Source organism: Lycium barbarum, chromosome 4 (genome assembly GCF_019175385.1).
Source record: "Lycium barbarum isolate Lr01 chromosome 4, ASM1917538v2, whole genome shotgun sequence".
NCBI classification, from domain to species: Eukaryota; Viridiplantae; Streptophyta; class Magnoliopsida; order Solanales; family Solanaceae; genus Lycium; species Lycium barbarum.
Window position 1 is genome coordinate 29,413,480 of NC_083340.1, and position 18,352 is coordinate 29,431,831.

At 37.2% G+C, this 18,352-nt stretch overlaps 1 protein-coding gene across 2 annotated transcripts; it reads right to left on the reverse strand.

Annotated features, from left to right (window-relative positions):
• Positions 1-15,401: 15,401 nt before the first annotated feature.
• On the reverse strand, positions 15,402-18,061 carry LOC132635746 (probable WRKY transcription factor 40). 2 transcript variants are annotated; one of them, XM_060352249.1, is made up of 4 exons: positions 17,831-18,061; positions 17,205-17,513; positions 16,101-16,217; positions 15,402-15,910 (listed from the first exon to the last, which is right to left on the reverse strand). In XM_060352249.1, the coding sequence occupies exons 1-4, from the start codon at positions 17,915-17,917 to the stop codon at positions 15,632-15,634; spliced, it is 792 nt and encodes a 263-aa protein (XP_060208232.1). In that variant the 5' UTR covers positions 17,918-18,061; the 3' UTR covers positions 15,402-15,631. The 2 variants fall into 2 exon arrangements, with proteins under 2 accessions (XP_060208232.1, XP_060208233.1); XM_060352250.1 differs by having other exon boundaries at positions 17,205-17,532; positions 17,831-17,982.
• Between the last annotated feature and the right edge of the window lie 291 nt (positions 18,062-18,352).

Below are 18,352 nucleotides of genomic sequence, written 5' to 3' on the forward strand. Positions count from 1 at the left end.
AATCCTCCATCTCCAATTTAACTTAACTATCAACAACAATACTATCAATAACCATATCAATACTTTAATATCAAAATAGAATCAATTCTACTCCAAATCATCCCTCAAAATAGCCCTCAAGTCCAACTCTACTCTTATTCAACTTACAACTTCCATATCTATAATTCTCTTTACTTAAAACCACTAAAACTCTTGGTAATTAGCTTAAACACAAAGGTAGGAATCATATACATACCTTGAGAAGTATAGGGTTCCAATAATCAAACTTCAACTCCAATTCCAAAGCTTAACAACTCCAATAGAACCCTAGGAGAACCTTTCCCTTCACAAGCTCGGGTTTACGGGGCTCGGATCTTGCTAAATCGTCACTATGATGATGGAAAATATTGAGAGGAATATTCTAGGACCTTCTTTGATATTGGAAAGGGAAACTAATGAAAATAAAATGTGGGAGTCAAATATATATAAAGGTAACTAGAATGTCCCAGTGGTGCGGGTCGACCGTGGGTCGACGGCTTGTTGACATGTCGATGGCTCGCCGACATGCTCCATCGACCTGCCACATGAAGCTTCAGAGGAGGTGGATCAGGGACGGCGCACCACGACGGCTTGTCGTCGTGTCGACGATCCGTCGATGGTGACTGATTTCTGCAGACTCTCCTGAGTCGCTCCGGCTCGCGTCGATTCGATTTGTTTAGCTTTTAATCCTATCGTATCATAAGGAACATGTACTTATACTTTGGTACACATGGGGTAAGGCAGTTAATATCTTAAAAACTTGGGTACGGATTTTCATACTAAGGGCATAAACCACCCATAGGCCAAAGACATCCTTGCGATGAAAACGAGAGATGCAACATGAGCGGTCGTGGCAGTGGGACCATCGCAGCGGTCCTGCTGCCACAGAAGCCGTATCGGGCTGGTTATTTCATAAACAGAGTATTAAAAGCCCTAAGTTCCCCATTCTTTATTATTTTGACTTTAGAGTTCTTGAGAGATTTTCAAGGAGATTCTTAGGGGAAACTCTTGGTGGTAAGTTCTCCTATTCTCTTTACTATTTTGTTGTCCTTAATCACCTTAGAATTCCTTTATCATGATAGTTCATTTAGTGTTTGATGATTAAAAGAGGATTGCGTGAGTTCTCCTTTCTAGGCTTATAAATTACGATTTATTGGTTGGGTTAGCTCAATTAAGCATGGAATTGATGAGTAGAGCGTATTATTGCATGATTCTTCCTAATTAATGGCTAAATTATGAGATTAGAAGTTAGGGTTTATACCCAAATTTGGGTTTTTGCCTAGAATCCGAATTTGAGTAAATTATTGGTCTTTCTATCCTGGTATTCATGGGAATTGATCACCTAGAGCTTTAATTTCATGTTCAGACCTTTAGATTTATAATTTCACTCTTCTAGTTCATAAGCCCCTATTCCATAGGTTGGGAATTTGGGTCTTGAATAGAAGTACGGTTTGTTTGATGTTCTTCTTGACTTTAATTCCATGATTTAAATATGTTAGAATTTCATTATCTGGAGGCTCAAAGGAAAGGGAAGACTAATCTATGATTGTTAGAGACCTTTTTGTTCGGCCTTCCAGGTAGGTTATGGTTTACCTTATGGTGAGACTTCAATCAGCGAAGCACATGTTTCGATGATATTGTTGGAGAATGCATGTAAGCCTTTGGGTATGACGTTGGGCTGGATATTGCCTTAGGTTGGGTCTTGTTATATAATTTAGGGTCTAGCCATCCCGTTGTGTTGTTGACTTATCTGATCAATTACTTGTTGGCATTGTAGATATATTGTACTGCGGTAATTGTGAATAATGATACATCTGGGTTACGATATCGCGATACTTTACTTGATTGATATTGAGATGAGAATAGTGATTCCATTGTGGCTTATTGTGTAGCTTTATCATTAATATTACTTATGTACCCTAGGAGGTACTGCTGAGAGTTGTGATCCGTTGTGGCTTATTGTGTAGCCTTATCATTGATATTATTTGTGTGACTGAGAGGTCCTGTTAAGAATTATGAATCCATTGTGGCTTATTGTGTAGCGTTATTATTGATACTACTTGGGTGCTATGTGTGGTATTGTTTCGGATAGAATTAGTTGTTGATGTCACATTTCATCATATTCATACGCATTTTCATAATACACTGACATATGCATGGTTCTGGTACTAATGATGATATGTGAGAGAGTGTAGCCTCCAAGGTTTCTTTCGGAGTGTGTAAAAGAGAGATGAGTGTTCATTGCATGAAGTTTCTTACCGGGAACGATAGAGTGTCTGATACTCGAGGTCTTTGCCAGGATCGTGAGAGTGTGCTCGTGATCTAAGGTCATATTCCAAAGCGAGTGGTACATGGACTTCGCAGGTCCCTTGTGGGTCATGATCGCCGAGACATGGAGTCATTCCGTTCGAGACATGTTGTACAAAGCTGCATATGGATTGCATTCATCATAAATACATTGTTGAATTGCATTGTATCTTGATTTTAGTTGATTGTTGTGATACTACTGTGAAGTACAGATTCGGATTGCTATACCGAGACTTGGCACATTTAGGTTTAGATTCTACAACTTAGGCGATGGCTTGTACCGTGGATATGGCTTATTGTTGACTTGTACTTGTTGTTTTATGTGTTTATCTTACTTTGTTGTCTTTATATACGTTAGCTAGTCTTAGTCGGCCTATGATACCTACCAGTACTTGTTGTTTGTACTGACCTGCATTTGCTTCATTCTTTTATGAATGCAGAATATCAGGTGGGATCGACTTCTACTCCTCATGTCTGACTCTTAGAGGATTTGCTGATTTGAGTCTTTCAGGGTGAGCATGAGGACGTTCGCTGTCCGAAGACTTTTGTATCTACTATGTCTTTATTTTCGTTCTAATACATATGTCTTGAAGCTATTGATGTATTTTTATTATTTAGACTTGTAGTATTTAGTTAGATGCTATTGTATAACCAGACCAGATACTGGGTGTAATTCTATTGTTTCCCAGGCGCTCCTGTACTGTTTGTGAAGAAGAAGGATGGGACTATAAGGATGCGCATTGATTACCACCAGTTGAACAAAGTAACCATTCGGAACAAGTAACCCCATTCTTCGTATTGATGATCTATTTGATCAGCTTCAGGGGGGCTTCTGTGTTTTCTAAGATTGACTTGAGATCAAGGTACAATCAGTTGAAGATTCGAGCTTAAGATATTCCTAAGACAGCTTTTCGTACTCGCTATGGCCGCTACGAGTTTTTTGTTATGTCATTTGGGCTTACTAATGCCCTAGCTGCTTTTATGGATTTTATGAATGGAATTTTAAAGCCACACTTGGATTCCTTTGTGATAGTGTTCATTGATGACATTCTGGTTCACTCGCGGAGTAGGGAGGATCACGAGAAACACTTGAGGATTGTTCATGGGTTGCTGAGAGACAAGGAGTTGTATGCCAAGTTCTCCAAGTGTGAGTTTTGGCTAGAGTCTATATTTTTCTTAGGTCATGTGGTTTCGAAGGAGGGGATTATGCTGGATCCTAAGAAGATTGAGGCAGTGAGAGATTGGGCTAGGCCCACTTCAGTGACAGAGATTCGTAGTTTCGTGAGTTTGGCAAGCTACTACCATTGGTTCGTGAAGGGGTTTGCTTTTATTGCCTCGCATTTGACCCATTTGACTAATAAATAAGTACCTTTTTGGAGGTTCGACGAGTATGAGGAGAGCTTTAAAAGGCTCAAGATTTTATTGACTACAGCTTCGATCTGAGCATTGGCCATAGAGGGCAAGGACTTTGTGGTTTATTGTGATGCTTCTTGTTCTTGTTTGGGTGGTGTGTTGATGCAGCAAAATAAAACTATTACCTATGCTTCCAGACAGCTGAAGATTCATGAAAAAAACTATCATACGCACGATTTAGAGTTGGCAGGGTGGTATTTACTTTGAAGATTTGGAGGCACTATCTTTATGGTGTCTATTGTGAGGTATTCACCGATCATCGCAGTCTTCAGCATGTGTTTACTCAGAGGGATCTTAGTTCTAGGAAATGGAGATAGATGGAGTTGCTTCAGGATTATGACATACCATTTTTTACCATCTTGGCAAGGCAAACGTGGTAGCAGATGCCTTTAGTAGGAAATCAGCTAGTATGGGTAGTTTGGCTCGCTTGATCGTTTCGGAGCGTCCGTTGGCCATGGAGGTCCAGACTCTGGCTAACAGTTTCATGAGTTTTGATATGTCTGATTTGGGTAGAGTGCTGGTTTATGTTGAGGCGAGGTCGTCATTTTTAGAGCAGATTAAGACAAGGCAATTCGAGGATGCAAGTTTGTACAAGATTCGTGATAAGATTTTGAGTGGTGAGGCCAAAGAGGCCATGATTGATAGTAAGGGGGTCTTGAGGATAAATGGATGTGTTTGTGTTCCTCACGTTGATGACTTCATTTCGAATGATTCTGGAGGAGTCCCGCAGTTCTAAATATTATATTCATTCAGGTGCTACCAAGATGTATTGTGACTTGAGGCAGTACTATTGGCGGGCTAAGATGAAGTGTGATATCGTTGAGTTTGTGTCGCAGTGTCTAAATTGTCAATAGATTAAGTATGACCACCAGAGACCCTGGGGTACACTTCAGAGGATACCCATTCCTGAGTGGAAGTGGGAGCGAATAGCCATAGACTTTGTCGTTGGTCTTCCGAAGACCTTAGGAAAGTTTGATTCGATTTGGGTCATTGTTGATAGATTGACTATGTCCGCTCATTTCATACCGGTTCAAATTACCTACACTACTCAGAAGTTGGCCCAGATTTATATTCGTGAGATTGTTTATTTGCATCATATTTGATAGAGGCACGCAGTTTACGTCCCGGTTCTGGAGGACTTTGCAGGACGAGTTGGGCACTCGATTGGATCTCAATAAAGCTTTTCACCCTCAGACAGATGGTCAGTCTGAGCAGAAAATTCAGTTTCTCGAGGATATGCTTCGAGCTTGTGTGACTGACTTTGGTGGTCATTGGGACCAGTTCTTACCATTGGCAAAGTGTGTGTGTAATAATAGTTACCACTCGAGTATTGATATGGCTTCGTTTAAGGCTCTTTATGAGAGGTGATGTAGATCTCCCATTGGTGGATTGATGCATTTGAGGCAAGGCCATGGGGTACTGACCTTTTGAGAGAGTCATTAGACAAGGTTAAGATGATTCAGGATAAGCTCTTAGCGGCTCAGGGTAGATAGAAGGAATATGCGGACCGTGAGGTCTGAGATCTTAAGTTCATAGTCGGGGAGCAGGTTTTGTTAGAGGTCTCACCTATCAAGGGTGTGATGAGGCTTGGGAATAAGGGAAATCTCAGTCCTAGGTTCATCGGTCACTTTGAGATTCTTAGTCGTGTGGGGGAGGTAGTCTATGAGCTGGCTTTGCCTCCACATTTGTTAGGTGTTCACCCGGTGTTTCATGTCTCTATGTTAAAGAGATACCACGGTGATGTTTCTTACATTATTCGTTGGGATTCAGTTTGTTAGATGAGAACTTGTCATATGAGGAAGAGCCTATTGCTATTTTAGATAGGAAGGTTCGTAAGTTGAGGTCTAAGGAGATAGCATCAGTGAAGGTTCAATGGAAGAATCGTACAGTTGAGAAGGCTACTTGGGAGACCGAGACCGATATGTGAAATAAGTATCCTCAAGTTTCACCCAGTCAGGTACCTTTCCCCTTGTTTCCTTTCCTTGTCCGTTCGAGGACGAACGATTGTTTAATTGGTATCTGATGTAACGGGCTAGGGTCGTTATGTGCATTTTGACCATTTAACCCCTGCCCGTATATTTCCTAGACTAGGAGTGAGTCTAGTGACAATTTAAAAATTCAGAATTCTAAAGAAAAGGCATTTGATTGTAAATGTGCACTTGAGTGAAAACTATTTTTATTTCCGTTAGGGGGTTGAATTAGTAATTTAGACCTCCGTTGGGAATTCTAAGGCCACGGGTGAGTCCGTAGTGTGTTTTTACATATAAGTGCATGTTTGGTTTGTGTATGTAGGGCCTCGGATTGATGTTGGGATTTTGGATGGAAATTAAGTGAAAGACCAGAGCTTACTGGTTCTAATGCGACCGCTGCAGCGGATGGGACCTGCCGCAGCGAAAACTTGGCTGCCACTGTAGTGAGTTGAATTTAGGGGATTTTCTCCATAGCGGGAAGTGGGCCTCCATAGCGGGACCGCTACGGCGCGGTCTGGATCGCTATGGCGAGTCGGGCTATTTAATGAGGTCCACCGTAGCGGCCTCTCTGATCGCTATAGTGGGGCAGCTGCAGTGAAAGTAGTGACCGCTGCAGCGATCGACAAGAGGTAGAAACCCACTTTTACATTGCTGATTTCGAGGCATTACCCACATAACTCCAAAAATAGTTGCGAGAGAAAAAAAAAGGGCGATTTTTCTAAGGCTTGGGTGGATTCTTCTTTGAGGGTAAGTCCTAATCTTTATGTGGATCATTCCCCTTTCTTCTTAAGATCATATGCTAGTCTTAAGTCCATTAATGGTGAATGAAAGTCCTAGAACCCTAACATTAATAAACCTTTAAATAAATGGTGAATTGTTGATATTATTACTGCTCTATCATCTAGGAGTGTAGGTTGTCATCTTCTAGGATGGGAAATTGATTAATGATGCTGAGAACTATGTATTGAGACTTAGGGTTCCAACCAAAATGGGAACTTTGGATTAAAATTTGTTTTGAAAAAATTAAATTGGTTAGGATCCTATAAATTAGAGGATTATGATTATTGGGATTGAGGTTATGATAAATTCACCATTAAATGATGATTTCACCCATTTGAAAAGGGTAGGAATAATGGGGTCTTCTTCCCCAACTGTTGTTCTTATTTTGAGTAGATGGTCTATTACTTATTTAGCGCTATATTGCTAGACTTCGAGCGTTTCGAAGCATTACGAAAGGGGAAAGCTTTAGCGGAATAGCTTGCTTTGTTTCAGTTCTGCACCTAAGGTAGATTATGGTTTACTTGAGTTAAACTTTGGTTAGTTGATTGTATATATAGTAGAATTGATGGGAGAAAGCATGATTAGGTCTTCGGACATGACATTTGATTAGACATCACCTAGGTTGGTATGATTTCTGATTATGTGGGCTTGTCGCCATTACTTTATGTATCGAAACCTGAGGTAAAATTGTTGTGTTATGAGAAGGAAGGAGTCAATATATACTCTTCTTGTTGATTGAGATGGTTGCATATTCATGTTGTGATGAGTTGATTATCTGAGGCCTGTTATGACTTGTGGCATGGTGCCTTGCATTTATTGACATTGAATTTATTGACTGATCATATTCCATATTGACTGTTGGATTGGAAATACGTTGAGATGCATATTGTGGCCAGATACAAATATATATATATATATATATATATATAAAGGCACATTTGACAGGGGGTAAGGATGTGGCCTAAATAAGGGGTCGTGATCCGAGGTCCGTTCCGGAGCGAGTAGTACATGGACACCATAGTCCCCTGGAGGTCATGACTAATGGGCGAAAATAGTCGTTGGCATGCGTATACGGTTGAGATACTATCATTGGTTGCATTGCATTGGACTTATCTTATTTTTGTGATGCATTGTTGATTTGTTGATGATTGACTTTTGATATTGTTGTGTTGTTGTGCTTAGCTGCCTATTCTGTTGATTTTATAAACGTATGCATGATACTAACCTTACTCGGCCGATGATATCTATCGGTACATAGTGTTTGTACTGATTCTACCTTGATGCACCCTTTTTGAGTGCAGATTGTGTGCCAGAGACTTCTTCCAGACCTCACATCTAGCTTGAGGCTATTTCGTATCTAGAACAGAGGGTAAGCTCCTATCCATGCCATGCCACCTGAAGATCTTTCCTATCTTGATGTCTACTTCATTTCAGACATTTATGTTATTTCAGACAACTAATATTTCTTGGACAGCTTTATGTTTTAAGAGTCCTTGTACGATGACTTTCAGATTTTGGGATTGTAATAGTTAGACTTCCACATCTTTATTTTATTTATGGCATGACTAGACAGCTTTATGGTTTTATTTCTTGTTATGGATTTATAATTATACAAATGAATGAATAATTGGTTAAGGAGATGGTTCGCCCACTAAGGGATAGTGTGGGTGCCATCACGACAGGTTGGGTCATGATAACATTAATCAAAGGATATTAGACATCTCAAAGATAAATGCTATTAAAACATAAAACAGTGAATTTATAGAGGTAGTGCCATAAAAGACATAAAGATCCAACCCAAAATATTACAGAATAAGGTTGTTCCATTTCAAACTAACTGACAACCATGAGTATTACATAACCAAACAAAAAAGGTTTGGGAGATCAAGGACAAGGACTGAAGCACATTCACGGGCGGTTAATTGAAATTGGTGGCCTAAACATAAGTTTAATTAATAAAATTTATATGCGTTTATTTGATTTCTTTGCATTTTTGTTTTGTAATGATAGTGTATGGACTATCTAATGTATTACATATCTTCGTCTGCAGCGGATGCAACATGTAAATATCAGATTTATCCGATCGAATCCAATGCTTTTAATGTGAAGCATAAATTTATGTATAAAAAGTCACTAGAATTGCAACAAATAGTCACTCTAACCTGTAGTTTTACAAATACAATGAGTTCAGTGCAATAACCTTATAGATTGAACTCAAAAAATTTAAATTCTGGATCCACCTCTAATCTTGATCATATTCGACCACTTGCTAGCTCCTGCCATTGAAACTATCTAGTAACTCTATTCACCACGGTTTTGAAAATATTTTTACAAAAAACATCACAATATATATAATATTTTTATAAGCTTTCTTAATCTAATGATCTCAATTATTTTGTACTGTTGTGTAGATGTTAAATAATTTCATACATCTAGAATAGTTCAAGTCTATTTTTTAATTGCAAAAATGAATTCATCCACTCTTTATAAGAAATAATCAACTCTAAAAGATACTTCAAAAGACTCTTTTTTTTTTGTCTTTTCGTTAATTAATTATTCATTGAATTATTCTTTTATACATATTGCATGTTCTGAAATTTAAGTATTTATCTACATAACATCGTCTATTTTTAATCCCTACATAACATCTTCTATTTTTAATCCCTATCATATTCCAAAAACAAGCATAAACTAGTATCTTTTTATAATAATAATATACCTATATAATACTAAATAATATACAAATTGGGGCCCTTAATTTGGGGGGGGGGGGGGGGGGGGGTCCTAAAGCAACTTCTTTAGTTGCTTCCCCCATGAGCCAGCCTTGAGCACAGGGTTGAGATTGAGGACCACGTTCATTAGGTGTTAGGATGCGAGGTCGTAACTCAAAGTATCTCTTTCAGCTGTTTAGCATGAGCATATCTACCACGCCTTAGTTCCTTTCTTAGCTGCTTAATCTCATCCCTCAAGATGACAATCTCTTCAAATAGCTTATGATTGTCCTAAGATAGCGGCTCCCCCATTTTCAACACATATGTCACTTTACTTCTTTCTGGAAGTATAATAGGGTCGACTCCACCTCTTCATTGTAGATTCATATAGCCACAAGCTCTCAACGTAGCTATATCCAACACATCATCATTTTGTGTCTCATACTTGACCTCTAGAAAAGTAATATTCATCTTCCCAAATAAAGTTGTCAACAAGAAACCATAAGGCATTGCATGGCTATCTTTGATGGTGTCCGCAACTCTTGACGTATGCTTAATCATCAGCTCAGACAAATGATTGAGATTTCCCACATCGAGTAGCTCCATCACATCCAAGTCTAGCAAGGACATCTCATCTTTTCTCTTGGACCAGGATGTTTATGTTTACGTTCAACGACTCCATTTTATTGTGGAGCATCCACATAAGAACTTTGATTGATAATAGCCTGTGAAAAGAAAAAGATCGTGACATTGGCAATTAAAAAATTCAAGACCATTATTTTACTTCAGAATTTTTATAAAAGCAGAAAAGTCAGTTTTATTAACAGAAAAAATTAATTCTTTTACTATGACATCACTCAATAGAAAGATCCAATAAATTCTTGAGTAATCATCAACTAAAGTTAGAAAGTACCTATGCTCATTGAATGCAAAAGTGTTGTAAGGTTCCCGACAATTTATATCAATAAGATGAAAAGAATTTTTTATCCTACTTATTCTCACTCCAGTGATTTTATTGAACCGTTTTTTTTTTCTTTTTTGTGAACGATCTACTTAGGTATAGTGCAAATCAAATGTGTAAACAATCCCATTAACCAAATCAATCAATATTGAGGTCATATACATCAAATCACAAAACTGAATTTATATAATTGCACTCTATAAGTTCCTTCATACTGACTCTCTATTCAAGTTCCATCCACGAAACCTATTTTATACTACACAAAGTGCAATTCTCAAGGATATCTACTTCAAATTTCATAGCTTTTTGTCCAATAATTAACTGGCTTGGGAAGTACAAGAACATAAACTGTAGTATTTAATGGATGCGGGAAAAAAGGATCATAACTGTAAACCGATGTCTGCCAATACCACTAGTCTTAGTGTTTATCACAATAATTTCTGTCTCATGTGCCATAATTCATTTCACTTCTAGGTAGGTTAAATATCAATTAAACTTAATTAGAGAAGAAATAATTTTATAGTGTACAAAATGTTGGGAAGAAACAAGCAATAACCAAATTGCACGATGAGGTAACAACGAAAGAAATACCCAAGTCGAAAGTTCCCACACTATTTGAACCAAGAGAAGACAATAAACACTAGCACAAATGGAAATCCAGGCAGCAACTATACCAACAATAAAATAGCAAAGCAAGCAAAAATAAATCGAATGGAAGAGACACCAAATTTACGTGGTAAAACCCCTTCAATGTGAAGAGGAAACATTCACGGGACTCCCGGCCCACAAAAGCTCCACTATAATCAACAAGAGTTACAACAATGTTCTCCAAATGGCTACAACAACAAAGCCAAGCAGGGAGCAACAATACATAAAAATAGCATCAGAACTAGCGAAGAAAGGAGAGAAATCACCCCCAAAAATGAGTTATTGTTCGTACTCGAAAACTGGAGCTACCGACCACAAAATCCGATCTCCGCCGTTGAAATCGAAGAACCAGATGTTTAGAACCCCCAGTTAAAATTTCAGCACTATCCAACGGTTAAAGAATCAGGAAACACAATTTACAGTGCACTGCTGTAGCAGAAAATTTCTGGACGAAAATCTGCTTTCTCTCTCACGTTTTTCTCTCTATATGGCTGCTATGAATTCACTCTTTTGTTGTCAAAATAAGACCTAAATTGATCCTATATATAGAGGAAATTTTGGGAAAAATTGGCTTGGTCCAAATTGGATTGGGTTTTATTAATCCAATTCCACATAGGAAGGGAAAACCCAAAAACCTAATTGGATTGTGTTTAATTAATCTAATTCCACGTAGGAAGGGAAAACCCAAAAACCTGACAATTCTCCCCCTCCCGACTATGTTGAGGAAACCGCCCGGTGATCAAGCAACACTCTAAATCTAGACTCGTAGCCAAGTCTAGGACAACCTGAATGAATGACATCTTCACAATTGGAGAAAAGATTTCATCAAAATCAACTCCCTTTTTCTGACTGAAGCCCTTAACAACCAATCTAGCCTTGTACCGTGGAACTGGGTTACCATCTTCATGTTTCACCCTAAAAACCCACCTGTTTTTCAAAACTTTTCTATCTCTAGGAAGCTTAACCAGATCAAATGTATGATTATCATGCAAGGATTTAATCTCATCTTGCATAGCATCAAACCACCTTTCTTTTTCTTCTCTATCCATGGCCTCATCAAAACTTTTAGGTTCTCCCCCATCAGTCAAGAGTACAAACTCAATGGGAGAATAATGAGATGAAGGTACTTTCTCTCTAATAGATCTTCTGAGAGAACTAGTTGGAACATCAATAGCAACTAGTTGCTGGCCAACCACATCATCTTCCACTGGAGCATCAACAACATCATGCTGGTCATTCTGAATATGATCACTATCTTCCTTATCAACTTGATCTTCATTATTTTGAAGATTTTCTTCAGGTGCAATAGTCACAGGAACTGGATCAACATCAACTAAGCTTTCATTGCTCTGAGAATCAACCTTCTCAGCTTTGTCAAAATCTTCAATTGTCTGGTCTTCAAAGAACATAACATCACGGCTTCTAACAAGTTTCTTCTCAACTGGATCATAGAAACGATAGCCAAATTCGTCTTGACCATAACTAATGAAGATGCGCCTAGTTTTAACTTCCAGCTTTGACCTCTCATCCTTAGGAACATGTACAAAAGCCTTACACCCGAAGACCCTCAGATGAGCATAAGAGACATCCTTACCAAACCAAACTCTGTCAGGGACATCACCATCCAAAGCAATAGTAGGAGATAAATTGATAACATAAGCAGCAATATTAAGTGCTTCTGCCCAAAATGAATCTGGCAGCTTAGCATCTGAAAGCAAACATCTAACCCTCTCAACTAGAGTTCTGTTCATCCTCTCTGCTAAACCATTTAATTGAGGAGTCTTTGGAGGAGTTTTCTGATGCCGAATACCCTGCTGTCTACAATAATTATCAAAGGGACCAATGTATTCACCACCATTGTCTGAGCAGATGCATTTTAGTTTCTTCCCTATCTGTCTCTTATCCAAGGCCTGAAAAGTCTTGAACACATTAAGTACTTGATCCTTGGACTTCAAAGGAAACACCCAGAGTTTGCGAGAATGATCATCAATAAAAGTCACAAAGTAAAGTGCACCACCACGAGAGCTTACTTTAAAAGGACCACACAAATGAGAATGTACCAACTCCAGCAAATCTAGCTTTCTTGAAGGTGAATGACTCTGAAAAGAAACTCTTTTCTGTTTCCCGGCTAAGCAATGAACACATCTCTTTAACTTTGCTTGTTTCACTCCAAAAAGCAAATTCTTCTTAGCCAAGTTATCAATCCCCTTCTCGCTTATATGACTCAGCCTTCTATGCCATAATTCTGATGAAGTATCATTTTCCATCAAATTTACTGAGTCACTACAAATAGAGCCCTGAAATAAGTACAAGTCAGACATCTTGTAACCTCTAGCCACAACCTTTGAACCTTTAAGAAGCTTCCACTAGCCACCACCAATGGTTTGATCATACCCATCATCATCAAGCTTTCCTACAGGAATTAAATTCAGCCGAACATCTAGAGCATGCTTGACATTGTTAAGAACCAACCTCGAACCATTCTTACTTTTCAAGCAAAATGTGCCAATACCAAGTACCTCAGCCTCACTATCATTGCCCATTCGTAAATTTTCAAAATTACCCGGAGTATAAGAAGAAAATAATTCCTTCTCTGGCGTGACATGAGAAGTGGCACCTAAATCCACAAACCAGGTAGACTCATCACAAACAAAATTGATATCATTTTTACCACAAGCAACAAGAAGATCATTTTCAGTAACAACAACAACACGATTTTCATTATCGCCTTCTTTCTTTTGCTTTTGTTAGTCTCTCTTAAACTTGTTGCAATGTTTCTTGGTGTGTCCTTTCAAGTGACAATGGTCACATGTAAGAGTCTTGTACCTGGAGTTTCTTGACTTGCTTCTACTTTTACCTCTATCATTTTGACCTCTGAAACTACTTTTCCCCCTGTCTTCAGTAATCAAAACATTGGAGTGTGAAGTTGAAGAAGATGACGCTTGAGATCTTCTTCTCATCTCTTCATTCAAAACACCACTCTTAGCATATTCTATGGTTACACCATCACTGGGAGCAGAATTAGTCAAAGAAATTCAAAAAGTTTCCCAAGAGTCTGGCAGAGTATTAAGAAGCCAAAGTCCCTCTATTTCTTCATCAAACTTGACACCCATTCCAGACAGCTGATCAAGGACACCCTGAAAATCATTGATATGATCAGAAATAGGGTTGCCCTCTTTGTATCTAATATTCATCAATTGTTTCAGTAGGAACAACTTATTATTGCCAGTTTTTGAAGCATAAAGTGTCTCGAGCTTTTCCCACAAGCTTTTAGCATTTGTCTCATTCACAATATGATTTCGAACATTAACTTCAACTCATTGCCTGATATAGCCACAGACCTGTAAGTGCTCAAATTCCCAATCCTCATCTTCAATAGACTCGGGTTTCATAGAAGCAAATACATGTAAATGCAATTTCTTGACAAATAGAAGATCTTTCATCTTGCTTTTCCAAATATGGTAATTAGTGTCATTTAAACAAACCATCTTGCTCATATTTTCCTCCATCATTCAAATAGACAATCGACACAACCAAATACAACCACAAGCTCTAATACCACTTTGTTGGGAAGAAACAAGCAATAATCAAATTGCACGACGAGATAACAGCGGAAGAAATACCCAAGTCGAAACTTCCCACACTATTTGAACCAAGAAAAGACAATAAACACTAGCACAAATGGAAATCCAGGCAGCAGCTATACCAACAATAAAATAGCAAAGCAAGCAAAAATAAATCGAATGGAAGAGACACTAAATTTACGTGGTAAAACCCCTTCAATGTGAAGAGGAAACATCCACGGGACCTCCGGCCCACAAAAGCTCCACTATAATCAAAAAGAGTTACAACAATGTTCTCCAAATGGCTACAACAACAAAGCCAAGCAGGGAGCAACAATACATAAAAATAGCACCAGAACTAGCGAAGAAAGGAGAGAAATCACCCCCAAAAATGAGCTACTGTTCGTACTCGAAAACTGGAGCTACAGACCACAAAATCCGATCTCCGCCGTTGAAATCGAAGAACCAGATGTTTAGAACCCCCAGTTAAAATTTCAGCACTATCCAACGGTTAACGAATCGGGAAACACAATTTAAAGTGCACTGCTGTAGCAGAAAATTTCTGGACGAAAATCTACTTTCACTCTCACGTTTTTCTCTTTATATGGCTGCTATGAATTCATTCTTGTGTTGTCAAAACAAGACCTAAATTGATCCTATATATAGAGGAAATTTTGGGGAAAAATGGCCTGGTCCAAATTGGATTGGGTTTTATTAATCTAATTTCACATAGGAAGGGAAAACCCAAAAACCTAATTGGATTGTGTTTTATTAATCCAATTCCACGTAGGAAGGGAAAACCCAAAAACCTAACACAAAATACGACGCTAGGGTTTATGAAACTCAAAATAGGAAATGAATTGAGATTCGAAAGGAAAAAAACTAATCTGAACTCCTCACACAAGACTAATGAGGTACTTCAACGAAATTCAAGCTTCATTCAAACGGAAATTGGCTCTGATGATATCATGTTAATTCTTAGAATTGGTTAAGAAGGAAAAGAAAGTTTACTGAGAGAAAGAACGTAATGAGAATCAAAGAAAATATCTTATGCATTAACTGCTCAAAATATATACGTGGTTCTTATATACACTAAAATATAGTTCAACTAAACCTCAGTAAGTAACTATCAACGACAACTAATATGTAAGTTTACTAACTAATTCCTCCAATAGTACAATTACCATTACATCCTCTCAACAAATCTCGATAAACAAACAGAAACCATTTGAAAAACTGCAATTTTGCATCATTTGAAAGCTAAATCAGATTCTCAAGAAAATCTCCAGAGATGGCTGCAGCAACTGCAGCTGTGAAACTAGGGTTCTTTGTCAAGGAAGATGCCATTTGTTCGACTAATTGTTGTTGTAGTGAATTTGTGTCAATGTCTTCGATGAATTTTTTCAAAAATCTTGGATCTGTTGTAACACCTTGATTAATTATTGACACTGTTTCTTCAGCTTGGGATGGACGAAGGTGGTTGTGCTCCCCCTCATATGTAGCTACTAAAACTGATGGATCTTTAACACTTCTTTGTACCTAAAAATTGAGTTTCATTTAGTAAAAACAAACTAATATAAGCTATACATTTTTAGCATAGGAGCTCTTTTGCAATTGATCTTATGTTATTCATGTGCATGGAAGAGTGACCATTAAAGTAAACACAATGTTTTCCAAAACATTGTTAATATATAGTTAAAGAAGAGGGAAGAGGGATGTATGAGCTGACCTTCTTCTTGACTGGGCATGTTGGTGCAAAAGAACACTTATAATAGGCTCTAGGAAAAGGGTTATCTCTTGTCACTTTTTGACCATATTTTCTCCAGTGATATCCATCTTTCACCACCTATAAACCAAAGCAAGAAAAAAGGTAAAAATAATGGACGATATTAAGAAAAAACAACACAAAATAAAGAGATATTACTGGAGTTTTATACTTGAAATTTGTTATCATGGGCAGATTCACCCAGTAGCATTTGCTGATGCCTATATTAAGAAATCTACAAAATATTTATAATTTTTTGACGGTGAGACCAATTAGTAGTATATACTCCCTCTGTGTCATATTATTTGTCCACTTTATTCTTTAATTACACGTCCTTTAAGAACTCATAAATAAAAATATATTTTTACTACATTACCCTTATCTTTCTCTAATTAATTGCACTCTAATCAATATTGTTTACTTTAAAAAATAATTAATGTTAAGGACAAAGTAGTAAAAACTTAATTAATTCTATCTTGATTTTGTAAACGGACAAGTATTTGAGACGGATATTTATAGTAATGTGAACAATTATTATGGGACGGAGGAAGTGATATTAACTTGGGATCGATGTAGGAACCCAAAAACTTTAAATTCAAAATATGTCTGTATTTATTACACCAATAATCTATATTTATGTGATAGTCTTGCAATTGTAAAAGCATGTTGCTTCCTCATCCTATTTATGTTACAATCTAAATCATGGCTCAAAATGGTGTAACATAAAATAATACGGCAGAGTATATGAGAAAAGGTTAATGTGTAACATAAAATAATACGGCAGAGTATATGAGAAAAGGTTAATTATCACTGGTAAATTTGTTGGGTTAATTTCTCAGATGGTCATTTAATAGATAGTTCTTATTTTAGAAAGCTTCTTGATTCCAAAATTTTTCAACAAAAAAAGTGACTTTTTTGATATAATAACTCTTAGTTGAGTGACCTAAGAAATCATCTGAATTTACACTAAGATTGTTGATCTTTTGAGATGCCCCTTTGACCTTTAGATCAATATCTTAAGGTTTATCTCTTTAAGATTTGAAAATATATTCAAAATTGTTGACTTACTGAGGTTTGATCGGAAGTAGCAGTTTTAACACAAACAGTTGAAATATTGGTAGTAATTTCCCTCGGCCTCTTTGGTGACGCTTCTTCAATATTGATGTCTGAATTATTCACACAACACGGGTCTTCAGCCTTTCTTTTTCTTGATGATAATAATTTGGAATTGTCCTCTTCATGAGTGGAGTTATTTTGCAGCAACTCAAGTAGGTGAGCTTGCAAGGTGTTGTAGTTCTCACACAAAGTTGTTAGCATTGTTGTTAGCTTCTTGTTCTCATTTCTCATCCCAATCAATTCTTCATCCAATATCTCATGCTGCATATATCAAATTGTACTTTAAAATACATCCAAAGAAAAAGTAAGTTATCTAAATAGAGTTTATTATAAAGCTAAGCAAAATATGTGTCGCAGCAACAACAACAGTAATAACCATAGAGTTTATCTGATAACTTATATACACGAACAAGTGTAACTTTACATTATGAGGTTATTATTAACTATTGTAACTGATAATCTGCCTTATTTTCAAGATAATCGTAATAATAAATAAATAAATAAATAAATAATAATAATGAGAAGAAGAAGAATATAAAAATATCCGTATTTATGAACTGAAATATAGATCTACTTACCGGTACCGGACTTCTATTGATGTTGTGCAATGAGGGGTTTGTGTTAAGGTCAATAGTAAAAGACTTGTTTCCGAAACTTGTGTCCATGGAATCTAATTTTAATTTTCTTCTCTCTTTTACTTTTCTTTGATTTATCAGTTTTTTCTATGAAAGGAATGAAGAGACAAACTGGGTAAGATGGTATTTATAAAGTGAGAAAGTGGAAGCAGTTTAATTGAATATTTGGTCCTGTGATGGAAGAGAAAGTGCAAGGAAACTGAGGGTCTATATAATATTAGTAGTAATTGCGTATTAAAAGACTTCACTATCGAGGTGGCCATTTAGAAAGACTGGGTGAAAGTAAATAGTACTTTCAAGAAAGTCTAGATTCTAGTCTTTGGTCAATTTTCATGTTAATTGATCAAGAATTGCTTCAGTACTCCAAAACTTATTTTTTTTTCCTTTCTAAATGTTCCCCTTTTCATCATTTTACTAAACGAGCTTCAGAGCTTTTAACCAATAGTATCGTGTAAGTCTCTATTT